This window comes from Sardina pilchardus, chromosome 9, assembly GCF_963854185.1.
Source record: "Sardina pilchardus chromosome 9, fSarPil1.1, whole genome shotgun sequence".
Taxonomy (NCBI): Eukaryota; Metazoa; Chordata; class Actinopteri; order Clupeiformes; family Clupeidae; genus Sardina; species Sardina pilchardus.
In genome coordinates this window covers 31657731-31672954 of record NC_085002.1, presented here as the reverse complement: position 1 = coordinate 31672954, position 15224 = coordinate 31657731, and the positions used below count along the sequence as shown (strand labels likewise).

Sequence of the window (15224 nt, the reverse complement as noted above, 5' to 3'; positions counted from 1 at the left end):
AAACAACACTGATCCACCTCACAAACTACAGGAATGTGAATCTCAAGAGTTTGGAATACCAAAAAACACGACTTGCTTAAGGAACTGACTACACATTCACCAATTCATGTTACATTGAATTGTATCTTGTCAGCTAGCTGACTGTTCAGACCATAAACTTCCTTCCACAGGACCTCAGAATGCATCATCTAGAAAGCCTCTGATCTACGCCCCTGTTGGAGTCACCAGAGACAGACCCACTTACAGCCATGTGTCTTATTTAAAGGTATACTATGCAACGTTTTTCAGTTAATCAATTCGTTCCATACTGTTATATTTGATTAAATGAGTCATTACCGGTCGAACAGTGTTTTTTTTGGCCGCTCTAGTGGTCTGTAGCGGTAAAACCACACTTGCAACTTCAGGAGACACCGGGCACGCACCCATGCTCTACTCCAGGAAGTGTCATGTAAAGTCTCATGAAAAGGCACGGCAGACTGACCGATTGAGGAGTTTTGTCAAATATACACGCTAAAGCTGTAGGGGAAGCGAAACCGGCCATGAAATCGCCAATCCTGCATAGTATACCTTTAAACAGCCACTTTCACCCACACTTAGTGAACCCACACCCATCCAGGGCCTTTGTTTATATGCACTGATGAAGCCGACTGGCACACACGTCCCGTCCTGCCGTGTCAGTGAGGGTGGGGGGAGGTGCTGAGCACATCCGCTCTGAGCACAGGAGGTGAGTGGTGCGGCTGCAGCCGTGTCCATGGGCTCTCTCTCTCTCTCTCTCTCTCTCTCTCTCCCTCTCTCCCTCTCTCCCTCTCTCCCTCTCTCCCTCTCTCCCTCTCTCCCTCTCTCCCTCTCTCTCTCTCTCTCTCTCTCTCTCTCTCTCTCTCTCTCTCTCTCTCTCTCTCTCTCCTCTCTCTCTCTCTCTCTCTCTCTCTCCATCACTATCATCACTCCCCCCTCGCCCTTTGTGTCGGCTCCAGGGGATCATAACACAGGAGCAAAAAAAAAAAAAAAATGCTCCCTTGTTTCCTGACGATAAAGCCCAGACAAACAACAAAGTGATACAAGCAGGCACTCGGCAGGGAGCTTTCCCAGGAAACCCATTGACGATGGATTATCCAGATGACTTTCCCCTAGTCCGCCCCGCGCTCCTATGCGGAGCTAAAACGGCTGCGCTCTACAGCGCCATAACGTCCCCTTCAGCAGCAGCAGCACAAGGGGTGGGGTGGAGAGAGCGGCTGAAGGTGAAGAGGGATGGCATTGTGTGGATAGGGACACCTGTCTGTGAGAGCTGTGTGCGGTGTGCAAAAGAGGCAGGAGGTCTTACACTGATCAAATTGGGAGGATTAGAGCAGAAATGGGTGGTTGTCCAAGGGCAAGGTGACACACACATTGTGCTCCTTCAGGGAAGCTATTTCCATCTATTTCTCTCACACACACACACACACACACACTCACACACGCATATATATATTGTGTGTGTATATACACACACATACACACACACACACACACACACACAATATAAATATACACACACACACACACCACACACACACACAAACAGTCAGACACACAAACTCAGGCTCTTCTAACACATCTATAGACACAGACACATAAACTCCCACACACATACACATACACAGACACACCACAAACGCGTGCGCGCAGACACACACACACACACACACACGCATGCTCGGCCTGATGCTGATCCGTTCCGGCTCTTTAAGCACGGCAGGCAGGCATGCGCTCCCTTCCCTCAAAAATATGCGTGAGGAGGCTATTAAGCCAAACAAAGATGCAGATAGAAAGAGAGGCAGAGGAGGAGGAGGGGGCAGAGCAGAAGGGAATGAAAGAGACAGAATGCTCTAAATTCTTCAAGGCTTCCGGATATGCAGCCATTTCAAGTCACAATCGCCCTGATTGCAGCTTCCACTGCTAATTGGCCCGAATTATGTATGTTTGTCAGTGTGTGTGTGTGTGTGTGTGTGTGTGTGTGTGTGCGTGTGTGTGTTTGCATGGGCATGCGTGTGTGAGTGAAGTGGGTGGAGTGGTAGGATAGTTATGAAATGCAGTGTGAACTGCTTTTGTCATTGGCTGTGCTGAGTCCCACTTCTAATGGCTGAAAAACAAGCGCAAGACCCTTCTGGACGAGCAAGAGGCTGCACACAGCAACTGGAGAGCACGGCTCCTGATGGGCCAGTAGAGGTGCTGGTCAGCCTGTAGTGGACCTCCTCAGCCTCTCTTACTTCATGCACTGAGTGCATAGGGGAGTGAGTGAGTAGTGTGTGTGTGTGTGTAGGGGGGGGGGGGGGGGGGGTCTGGGGGTGAGGAGTGTGGGGGAGAGAGATGACTGACCTGATGTGGGACCAAACCCAAGGACGTGGGAGGCTCGTTCATGCGGTCATCACTGCTGCTGGCCACTGCGTAGCCCCTGCCAAAGAGAGAGAGGGGCAGTCAGGCAAAGAAAGGAGAGAGAGAGAGAGAGAGAGAGAGAGAGAGAGAGAGAGAGAGATCTCAGAGGGACAGGGTTCAAACACAGAGGAGAGAGAAACATGGGGGATGGACAAATGTTCCAAAAGCAGTAGTGAGAGATGTCAGCATGGCTCAGTGTACGGGGAGAGTGGCACGCCATGCCATGCCATGCGCTCACCTTCAGGCTGCCACTGGGCATCAGACACATGTGTGTCAGAGTCAAGCTGCCTAAAACTTTCCACTTTCCAATGTATTTGTTTCAGTGAGTTCTATGTGAGTAAAGGAGCCAGCACCATCACTTACTTCAGAAGAAATGGTGAACTGTAATGAAGAGGCAACAAAACGGTAGGCTAAGCGCTAGGTGACCCTCATCAACCATTTCTGCACGCACCTGAAGTGGCTCTGCTACTGAAATGCAGTGTGAAGTGAAATGATATGCTGGTGCAGTGTGGCGCTAGCTCCCTGAAGGGTTGTTGTGGCGCTAGCGAGTCGTCTCCTGTCCTCCCCCAGCTCTCCTCAGCTCCTCCCCCAGCTCTCCTCAGCTCCTCCCCCTGCTCTCCTCAGCTCCTCCCCTTGATCTCCTCAGTCCCTCCCCCTGTTCTCCACAGCCCCTCCCCCTGCTCTCCACGGCTCCTCCCCCTGCTCTCCTCAGCTCCTCCCCCTGCTCTCCTCAGCTCCTCCCCCTGCTCCGGCCTCCTTCACCTGACTTCCCCTCTCCCAGCAGACGCACATCAGGCAGGCACACGGCACAAACACCTCAGGCGGGACACCGGGGCGGCCAGCCCCTCACGCCAACACCCCCATTCATGGGCCCTTGATGCCTCTAAGCACCCTCATCAGTTCCTATTCCCCCCGTGTGATCCTGGGCTCTGGGGTGGAGGAGTGTGCTCTTCCTCCGTCCTCTCCACCAGCCAGAGGTGGAGCGCTGAGGCACAGCTGCAGTGCAATCAGGCTTTTTACAGCTAAGATAGAAGCTCAACAATTGTAAAAACTGGACATGGTGCCGCAACCTTTTCTTGGCTTTTAAAGCAGACATAGAACAGATAACTGCTTTTACATTGACTGCATAAGTCAATGCGTAAGAAGAGTGCGGAACGCTGCTACCATGAGCCCAAAATACGGGCATGTGATTCCGCTTTATTTGCAAATCTTGGAATTTGAAAGGTCTGCTAGAAACAGGAGTGTGATGCCAACATCTTGTGTCAGGTGGACACCCAGCACAGTAACAGCTTACTGTGTACCACAACACAGCAGCATGGATGAGGCCGCCACGGAGCCACTATGTGCTCTGGTCACCTGTCATTACCCATCATTATGGAGCACACAAACACAACCTGTCCCACCTGTTCAGGCCCTCATGCCTCACACGCTCACGCCGCTGGCGCTCTAGCGCTGGGGAGTCAGTCAGTCCACCAGACTTATTTCCATCAGAGCTCCTGCACCAGACCCACTCCACAGACACACGAGTCATCAACACAAACACGGCGCTGGAAAGGTCACGAGTGCGCGCCGGGCCGCGCCACACCGCTTCCTGTCGTGTGTCTCCGCGGCCCTCCGTGCGTCCGTGTGAGTGTCTTCCTTCACCTTTGCCCTCAAGACCAACACAAGTGAGCGGCACACAGCTGATCCTACACCGAACCATTTACTGTTTACCGTCAAAAGGGCACAGCTATGGACGACTCGAATGAATGTTTGAGTAGCCGCGGCCAATTGCCCGTGTCTTTGTCCACTAATGCTGATTATAAATTGCCAGTTTTGGGGGCGTGTGGCGCGGTCACGGGAGAGGGTGGCAGATGGCATTTGAAAAGCTGTGCGCTATATGGAGCGCGCGGTGGCAAAGCGCCTCTGCTCCATTTGCAGCAGCTCCAGCCTTTCAGCCCCGTCTCCACTGAGCCTTTTATCTGGCCATGCAGAGGCCTGCCCTCCCACAGCCTCACGCAGCCACAGAGACGCACAGCGCAGCGCAGCAAGGCAGCGGCTCCAGCTTTGCCAACGGGAGGTCCCATTCACAAAGGCTGTCTCAGTACAAAAAAGAAAAACACACACACACACACACACACACAAATGCAAACAAACAAACACACACACACACACACACTTGCAAACACTGCAAGTGTGGAAAGGGCTGTGTGGTGCAGCACATCTCCAGCTGGTGAGAGCTGATTGTTATTGCTCGCTGCTCTGATGGCACTGTGGAGGTGATGGTGCCACTTGTCATGTCTTCCACTTGTGCTGGTGCAAGCGCTTATTAGGCTGTCAGTCAGCAAGGGCTCCTCTCAGAGCCAGGGGCAGCAGCAGCTCCCCATCCAGGAGCAGGACTGCCGTCTCCAGTGGGGAGGTCATGGGAAACAGCTGAGGGGACGTAGCCCTGACTGAACCAGACTAAGTGAAAATAATGGGATGTCACTCAAGTCATTCATACAAGATTGCCATTACCATGTCACAAATGTATTGTGGAATGTTATCATTTTACCCATCTCTGACATGATTTAAAACAGTCTTAGTTTCTGTACTGTGCCCTTAAGACAACTATCATAAAACACCTCACTGTTACTTGCCACTGATGGTCATAGCTCTTCTGGCGGTGTATGGCAGGTTATGCTAACTGGATGACCAAGAGTGTAGGATCTCTCCTAATGGCCACATGTCCATGGATTTCATAAATACACTATATAGACAGAAGCATTGGGACACTGGGCCACTGCACCAACAGGAGCATTTATGAAATCGTACAGTATTCTAAATCTAAAGGCCTAGAATAGCTACAGCAGCTTCCAGTCCTCGAGTAAGGCTTTCCACAACATCTTAGGGTCTGCCCATTCATCCAGAGGAGCAGTAGTGAAGTCCAGCACTGGTGATGGACGAGAAGGCCCAGCTCACAATATCCGTTGGTTTATCCCAGAGGTATTCCATGGGGTTGAGGTCAGGGATCTGTGCGGGCCAGTCAAGTTCTTCCACACGATCTCACTCAAACATATCTTTATGACCTTGGTTTGTGCATCCTGTGACAGTGTCAAGTGTGAATTCACTGAGCTCGCCAGAACAACCCAATTCTTTTCCTCATCCCATTACATTTCTTCTCACAAATATTTGTATATAAAGCAATGGGTTTGATTGAAACATGAATTCAATGATACTTTTCGTCCATATAGGGTATAATTCAATCAGCATAGACAGTCAATATTGAAATTATGGTTTCAACCAGCACCCACAGACAAGTCCCAAGCCACAACACTATATATAACGTAACAATTATTCATAGGAAAGATGTGATATGACTATTGGGCTGCATTGTGATCAGTGTACAAACACCACAAGAGCACTAGAAGCCTTTTCCTTTTCCACAGCACCATAAATGGTCATGTAAAGTAGACTCGTTGCTTTTCTGCGGCCCATGTTAGGTGAGTGGAGGACTGCCTACCCCTCTGCATGCTGGAGGATGGACACCATCATCTCCACAGCCAGAGCTCCAGCGATCATGGCCAGGCCCGGCCTGCTCACGGTGCACTGCTGGTCTAACGTCCGGTCCCTGGTGGACTGCAAACACAAACAGAGAAAAGAAAGCTTAGACTGTTACCAACTGAGTTTCACATCAGAGTTAACAGAGATGATTCTCTTATTGATTGACATCTAATGAAATGGCACTCTTCACCTACTTTGTGTGCACAAACTCGAATGGAGAGCTTAATTTAGCAACCGACAAAATCAATCAATTGAATTGCTTGTGCTTGTCTCAATACTGTACTAATTATGGTACAGCTCTTAAAGAAATGATGTTCCATAGTCACAGCTGTGGCCCACAGCACATTACCAGTCTGTGTCGTTCCTCTCAACGTTGTGGGTGCAGAGCTCCAGTAACGGACGAGCAGTTTTGGAGTGGTGTGCGGGAACGTTCCCACTGAGACAGAGCTGCAGCATTACAATACTCACGTCTCCTGGTGCGACCACATCGTTGCAGAAGTAGCAGCCCAGCCGGTGGCCGGGGATGTTGGAGAACAGAGAGGCTCCTGGGAGAGAGGGCGCGGCGGCGGGCGTGGACGTGGCCGATGAGGCCGAGGTGCTGGAGGCGGACGAGGCGCTGGACTCGGAGGACTCGCCGCGAGGCCGCTTCAGACCGTGCCGCATCACCACGAAGGTGTCGAATCCCAGGGCAGCGTTCACCACCAGCTACAGACACAAGAGAAGACGTATGGTCATTTACAGCACCACTCACTAGAGACTATGCTATGCTAGCTTCTCCACTTTCACTCTGTTTGAACGACTCAAGGTCTGAGACTCAAAATTGTTGTAATCATTTTAAGGTTATTTCGTTTCATCATCCTGTTGAGATTGATATGCGATCAAAGAAGTATGCTACATCTGACTTTTGTGTTTTGCTGGTGTTCTGCAACTGTCTTGGGAGGGTTGGATTTGGCTGGAAGTGGTGACATTGCCTGCCCATGTACACTCACACCTGGGTTGACCCTCAAGAGCTACACCATGCATCCCAGGAGATACCATCATCCCCTCTGCTGAATCTTATACCCGAGCAACTGATACGGAAACGCATCAGGAGAGAAAGAGGATCAAGAGAGAGAATTAAGAACAGGCTAAAGAGACGACAAAGTAGGCTCCCATTAGCTGCATGTTTTCTCTTAGATGTGTATCTCTGTGGAATAAACTGGATGAGTCGACAGCGATTACCAGTCGGAACAAAAGACTACAGGATTACCGGAACACAAGTTTGTTTTGCTTCACTGAGCTTGTTCACACTAGTCATTATGTGATGGCTGTCTGAGGACATTTAAGTGAGTTTGGATGGATATACATTCATAGGTTTTCATTGGGACACAAACAAAACAGGCATATCAATTGGGGGCAGTCTTTACCAGGCTGTACACGACAGATGGGCAACCAACTTCACAGTTTGAACGAGATTGACTGCTCATAGCACTACAAAATCATGACTGCATTGTTTTGTCCTCACCATTTACCCCATGGGTTCTGATGGCTGCCTGTGACTCTTATGTCTTGTGTCCCTATGACTACACATGTCGGCTCCAGGGAATCAAAAACACAAACACACAAGGGGCATTCAAAAACCATTCAGGTGTGGAATAATGACTGGGAACACTGAGGGGGTGTTTGGAGCTGACTGGGAAATGTTCTTCAAGTGAGGGTGATCTGAACATACTCATACTGCAGCTGAACATACATGTCACTCCAACTAAGCAGGTCAGGCTATATTCCAACAACAAGCCCTGGGTGACCAGATGAAACACCATCTCAACCTTAAGAAAATGGTGCTTTTACAAGGAGACAGAATACATATTAGTGAACTCAGGAGGGAGCCATCAGCTGCAGCTCGGCACAAATCTGTGTGAAAGAGATTGCTTCCATCCTCTCCAAGCTTCATCCCAGGAAAGCTCCCGGACCAAATGGGCTCAAGGGCCATATTGTGTTTGAGTGTGCAGCGCACAGGGGAGTGAAGGGACTCAAGGGACTCAACTTCTTCAGCTCATCCTGAATACTCTGTCCCCTGGCATGGAAAGACACAACGACCATCCCTGTCCCCAAGAACCCTCAAGCCAAAGCCATGAATGGCACCAGGCCTGGTTAAACCTCGATCCTGAAAATGCATGGAGAGGGTGGTGACCGGAGAACTTTCCACCATGGTGGAGAGAGTCTGGACAGCACTAGAGTCTAAGATCAGTTTCCCTTTGGAAACAATAAAGTGTACCTCGTGTATCTTATCTTACCCTAGTTTGTGACTGGGAGTCACAAACTAGAAATAGCTGGCCTTTAAAAATAAAAATCTGCCTGCCCCTATGTCAGGGGTCGGCAACCTGCGGCTCTAGAGCCGCATGCGGCTCTTTAGCGCCATCCTGGTGGGTCCCTGGAGCGTCTTCAAAAATGCATGAAAATGAATGGGGGGATTTTTGTTTGTTTGTTTTAATATGGTTTCTGTATGAGGACAAACATTCTTAACGTTTTCCAATGTTGTAAAAATGTGCAAAATAAATATTAAAGTTCAACATTTCTGTCAACGAAGATTTGATAGCCTGCGACACACGTTTCAGGGCGGTGCCGTGCCAGGCAGGTGGCTGTAAACCTATGGTTGTAAACAAACTGGCGGGTGTGTCAGCATGGGCCATGCCATGGATCCCAAAGGGAAAAAGAGAAAGATAGCCGATGAGATCAGAGAATTTAAGGCAGAATGGAACGAATCATTTGCTTTCATTGCCATTGCGGAAGGATTGCCTGCATGTTTGCTTTGTAATGAGAAGTTGGCGAACAACAAAAAGAGAAAGACATTTAGAAAGACATTTTCAGGGAAGGCATGCTACATTTGCAGCCGACTACCCAGTTGGGACTGAGAGAAAAAGTGTGATTGCAGTAGCCTACTTCTGGAGAAATTTTGTTGCAACCTGAGAGATATTAAAACGTGGAAAACAACGGTTCACGGATGGTGATTACACGAAGTTGAACTTAAAGCACCATACAGCGGAGTAGTCAAGTGGTGTGTCATTCTCTCCGAGATGCGCTGAAGGGAAAAACATTTAATCATCAAAGCTCATTGTAGCCTACTTAGTCATTTTGATAGTAGGCTAATATAGATAATATACACTTACAGCCTGTGTTGCCTTCATATAAGGCTTACATAAGGCTTTTCATTTTTTGTGGCTCCAGACAGATTTGTTTTTTGTTTTTTTGGTCCAAAATGGCTCTTTGAACATTTTGGGTTGCCGACCCCTGCCCTATGTTAACCCTATGTGTTAAATTCCCATAAGGTTACATAGGGGGTCCAATACTTCCTTCCTTCCTGGTGTCCTTGGCGGTTTGATTTTTACTCATTTTTTGAATTAAGGCATTAAAGAGGAACAATGCAGGATTGGCGATTTCATCTCTGGTTTCGGTTTCGTTTTTCGTTTTCGCTCGTTTTATGCTTGCATATTTCTCTGCAGAGCTTCCCCGACAGCTTTAGCGTGTATATTTACATATATAGGCTATATATAAATATATAAATTGCAAGCGTGGTTCTTCTTGTTCCTTACGCGTCTCTGACTTCCAGATGAAAACAGCAGACGATCGTTCATCAGAAAGTTGCAAGGTTGTATTTAGCAGATAGGGACACTAGGGGCGGGAGGAAATGTGACTGTTTTCGACAAAACTGGTCAGTCAAGCAAAACAACGATTTCTAAGCGATTTTATGACTATGAAAAAGTTGCATAGGGTCTCTTTAAGATCAATTGTCAAATTATGATTTTATATTCCTCTTTTTAGGCAACTTTAGCATGGTATCAAATACATGTTCTCCCCACTATACGTACAGGCAGTATGTAAAAACACTGTGCTCCTTTGGTTCGAGGAGAGCTCCCTGAAATAGCAAGACCAAAGAGCTTTGTTGTGGGGAGAAGTGAACACATGACATCCCATACCCTCTCCAAACCACTCAGGCTGGAGGGGCCGCTAGTGGAACAGGCGAGTTCTGTAAGTACATGGGAACAGACATCGACCACTCACTGTCCTTCAGACAACATGGCATTTTCTGAAAAAGCACAACACAGTATGTTTCTCCTGAGGAGCCTGAAAGGTATTCATGTTAAAAATGGAACACCAGTCACTAATTTAAATCAGTCCTCACATTCATTATTGCACCCTGGTACAACTTGACAGACATTAGCAGATTAGGGAAAATTTGCAAGCATGCAACCAAAATCACCTCTCAGATCCAACTGTCAGACCTCTACAGTGACACAGTACAAAAAAAGAGGCAAACTCCATCATGAAGGATCCTTCATTACCCTCCACCATTCCATTCAGCTGCTCCCAACAGACACAGCGGTTATATGTACGGTAAACATAGAAAATAGCATTTTTTGAATCCTTGAAATTGTTTTGAATTTGACACAGTCAGCATTGAAAATATAGCCATGGCAAGCTCTGATTATAATCTTATCTTGAAAACAGACACAACTAGCATTTATTCATTCCAAATCTAATTGTGCCATTTGATGTAAACATGCCCAGTAAAATAACCGCAGCATCGGATGAAAAGGTCAAAAACGTTTTTTAATGGAGCCTATATGCCCGCTGGGTATCTTCAAAAAATAATGAGATGACTTGCATATGATGCAGACCCGGCAATAACTAGCTATTCTCATACTCTCTGCCAGTAAGGACTATTCTATTTCATACTGTTCCATTACTGTTTGCAGCACTAAAAGTACAAAGAACAATATTCAAACAACGTATTCATTGCATTCATTTTCCTAGAAACATATTCTTTAAGACCAAACAAGAGCAGAAAGATCAGGTGTTCTCCATGTGCAGTGTTCCCAACACTTCCTCTAAGACTTCAGTTCTACACCCTCCAGTTGTCTTCTCTATAGCTGCTTTCAGAACGTCTGCATGTTCTGCGGATATCAAGTTGGGCTGTATATCTGAACAACATAACCGCACATTTGGAACTCCGGCTCTTACACTTCTCCCCTCCTAGTATTTCGGACAGACATTATGCAAATCAGTTTATGTCTGAACAAAGTCAAGAATATGCAGATTTTCTGTTCATGTGCGTTTTCAACCACGTTCAACCTGTTCCACCACGCAGAGATTCTGTTCATGCGTTGGTGTCATTCACACATAAAGTCCGCCTAATGTCCACATGTGAGCATCATATCTGAATCACCCGAAGGGTCGGACATCCGTTTGACAAATATCCGCATTTAGTGTGGAGGACATGTCTGAAAGCAGCTTCAAATAGATTGCTGTGTGACGACAAATGATCGAATATGTGATAAACAAATGTCTGTTCCTGCAGATAAAGGCAGCGCACACACACACACTTTCACACACACAAATTTAATTTTTGATAAGGAGAGACCATTTGTAGCAGAGAACGGGGCCGTCAACCAAATGAATGGGGCCATTACCGATCTGTTTTTACCCTGTCTTGGAGATTCAACTGCTCCAAAGACAAGAGAGAGAAAAACAACTCTTCCATTGAACAAGAAAATTGTTGTGAAAACAAGAGTCCCAACCCATTTCTCATCCTCATTGGCCTTCAGGACACAAGAAAGCTCTCTGTGTGTCTGCAAGAGTGTGGCCAGAGTGTGGCTAATCATCCAACACCTGGCTTCCCCTGATGAATGTTTGACGCTGGGATCTTGATTTGTTTATGTGGATCCCACCGAGTGAATAAACACACAGAGAGATGCTGCGCCTCCCTGCTCCTGACACCCCAGCCAGAGGTCATGACCCCGCCCTGCTCCTCCCCGCCTCCCGCTGCGCCTCCTTGAACAAACCGTATTCAGGATCTGTGAGGCCCGAAGGCTGCTGAATTACATGTTGACATAAAGGGCTCTGGGAGTTTATAATCTTGTAAGAAGGAACGCTGAAGTCAGGGTTTTGAAGAAAACCAGATCCGCTGTTAAATATAAAAGTTATACACAATAAAACTAAGATGAGAAACAGCAATGCCACAGAGCCTCTGGATGACCTCAGCTATTTAAAAGGACCAGGTCTGGCCCATGTGACGCAAGTCCTTACTGTAGTTTAACCGCTGTATACCTGTTACAAGCTTCTAAAACAACCCCAATCATAGTCTTGGGCTTCATCCAGTGAATGAAAGCCCACAGATCATGAAGATGAGCTAGTTCATGACTTTGTGGCTGACAACATATTTGACTTCAGATTTTATAACGGTGCCAGGAATAGTGCACTGGACCAAAAAACGGCAGCAAACCCTTATTAGCTGTTGTAGCTGTGGGAGTGGATCTCCTGTGACCTTTCTAAACTATTGCACTCCAACGTGGAGCCCAATCCCATTACTCTCTCAGGCATCCCCGCCCTGCGGAGGGGCAGCTACAGATACCTCTAGTGTGTGGCTTCTGTGCAGCGGAAATAAAGTGGCCAAGCAGACGTCCCAGTCTGTTGTGATCTGACCATTCCAATCACCAGGCTACTCCCACCCGTCAGTCTCCAGTCTAAACACTTCACACAAGTGGCAACAAGGAGCAAGCACCCAGGTGCACATGATGAGATTAGACCGGTGAGTCATCTCCCCAATCAGCCATGCTTGACCTTATCGGCCATCAGAGAATCAACAAGGTGGAGGATGCTTGAGGATGAGTCAAGCATTAGCTCTGGCCTCGGTGCTAAAGGCTAGTTTATTCCCTGTACAGGGGAACTGGCTATCAGCATGGCCATAGGATTACTATCTTTCATTCTGTGACGGCGAGAGAACTCAACATTTTACATGCATGCATGCAATCAGCATTTGACATGCATCAAACATGAACATACTGTATCTATGTCAGTGTTTTTATACAGACACACACACACACACACACACACACACACACTCACACACACACACTTCAGCTGTGTGTATGAGTGGCTCACCTTGCGCTGGCTAGCGGCGAGGACAGTGGGTAGCCAGCGGCTCTCGCGGGTGTCCATGAGGAGGAAGACGACGTCGTGGGCGGAGATGAGCGCCTCCAGCTGCTCCACGTCACGCTGCGCCTGCCCCAGCGTCACCTCCGAGAAGTTCACCGGGTGGCCAGGCATGGGGATGCTCATGTTGAAGCCCTCGCCATTCTGCTCCACACACACACACACACACAGAGACACACACACACACACACACACACACACACACACACACACACACACACACACAGAGACACACACAGAGACACACACACACACACACACACAGGTCAGCATTGCATGGACAATGGACATGTGTGATGTTAATAGACTTACAACACAACAAATAAATAAGGGATAACGTATTGTCCACTGTTCATTATTGGAAAACAGGGCAAACAGGACTCCGATGCGAGGCACTGACAGCTGTCCCTTGTTTAACTGTTACTGTGGTCCTTACATAAGGGATAATGTATGCAACACCAATTATCGCCGACCCAGACGTGCCAGCGGTGTGCAAACAGATTCCTTCTGCAGAGATGCGCTCACACCACATACCAACACATTGTTTGCATTTTAAGGGAAGGGAATGGAAGGGGTCATTCTCATTGGTGTAATTAATGGACGTTCCACCCAAAACAGACCCCATGACTAATTAAGAAACATAAGAACAACCCTATAGAAACAATACGCCTGGCGCCGAGATGAGTGTTCTCTTTCTCAAAATAAGCAATGGGAACTCAGACACACCCTAAATGTGTATCCGCGTCACGCTTCAGATTATGCGCTTAAAACGTTATAATAGAGCCCTGACTCATTTAGCAGACACTTTTATCCAAAGCAACGCACAAACAGGAAATCAGTTACAGTGCAATAGATCACTGTAGATGACCTTAGCACATTATAGGAAGAAAACAGGTGAAAACAGTACTAAATATGCAGAAGCATTCTCATATCATACATCGATTATACCGATATGCAGACGACTGCCCGACAGTAATTCAATAAGAATAGTGCTGTGCGAGATGTGCGTAAGGCCATTTGGCAAATAAGTAAATCAAAACATTGTTCCCATGCACAAGCATGGAGGTTATATCATTTGGGAATTACAGTGTAAAAACTCTAAGATTTATAGAGACAGAGTGCATTGCACTGTAACCGCCCTGCTGTGATGAAGAACTTGTTTGTTACTACTCATACCAAGGCTGACACCCACGGAAGCCTCTGCAGCTGAGGCAAACCCAGCTGAAAGCCCTAGACATACATCTACAAATCACTCCTGCGTGGAGCCCACTCCTTCTGCTATGACATGTGATTGTAAATACTGAGGAAAGAGTAAGGAATGAGTAAAGTCTATGAGGTTGTGCTTCGATGGGAACTGGTTTATGTGCTGAAGAGAAGAGTACTCTTTTGGCATGAGGTGTGTGTGCGTGTGTCATGTGTGGGAGCAGTTTGCCAGCGTGTGTTGACATTAGAGTGATTATTAGCATGTCTGGAACATGGGTGCTCAGCCCCAGTCAGTAAGGGCAACTGTAATCAACTCCCCGTGGTGTTTCTCCTCTCTCCCTCCACCTCCCTGTCTGTGTGTGTGTGTGTGTGTGTGTGTGTGTGTGTGTGTGTGTGTGTGTGGCGCCGCGCTCGCCCGCCAGATCTCTCTAATTGGCCCACCACGCACACAGTGGATCTGCACAGGTACACCCACAGCCTTGAGCTCATTAGGTCTGTGGGAGCCTCAGGAATCAATAAAGGCTCCAGGATATGAATAAATGATGAACTCTGGGATTGACTGGGCCCGAGTGCTAATCTTATCACTGAAGATAACTAGCCAGACAGCCACCTGCTACTGCAAGGGGGAAAGTGTGAGAAAAAGGCAGACGAGCTGAAAAGGGAGAAGAGAGAGAAAAGAGGGTATGCAGTTGGATGCTTGGGTAGCTTTGAGGTCAGAACCACTTCAATTGGCTACCGGATCCAAATCTGTGCTACACCTAGGATCATGTTTAAATCATCAGCCATCAACGCCTCAAAAACTGGTGTGGGTCATTCTCCAACATCAACATAAGTGACACGCAGTAGTGGTGTAATACAAAATGACAAGGATACATAAAGACTATATCACAACACCAGACAAAGTTTAATATGCCTGCCATGCTTACAAACTTAAGGACCTTATAAGAGCCATTTCCCATTACCATGTTAGGTAGGTTTTTTAGGTAATGAAGGCACTTACTCATCTAGCCATAAAAGCATCAGTATGTATAATCACTATGCAGCTTTCTGAATGAGCAGACGACCCATGTGAATAATGTTTGAAATGGGCATAATCTAACCACTTCCATCTTTCT

At 47.5% G+C, this 15224-nt stretch overlaps 1 protein-coding gene across 1 annotated transcript in view; it reads right to left on the bottom strand.

The window, feature by feature from the left end:
- atg7 (ATG7 autophagy related 7 homolog (S. cerevisiae)) overlaps window positions 1-15224 on the bottom strand; it is a 56259-nt gene that overhangs the window by 31807 nt on the left and 9228 nt on the right. Inside the window, exons 14-17 of the mRNA XM_062544745.1 lie at window positions 12856-13050; window positions 6403-6639; window positions 5894-6009; window positions 2356-2431 (exon numbers count right to left, since the gene is read on the bottom strand). Of these exons, the coding sequence (XP_062400729.1) occupies window positions 2356-2431; window positions 5894-6009; window positions 6403-6639; window positions 12856-13050 (624 nt within the window). The remainder of the gene's footprint in view (window positions 1-2355; window positions 2432-5893; window positions 6010-6402; window positions 6640-12855; window positions 13051-15224) is intronic.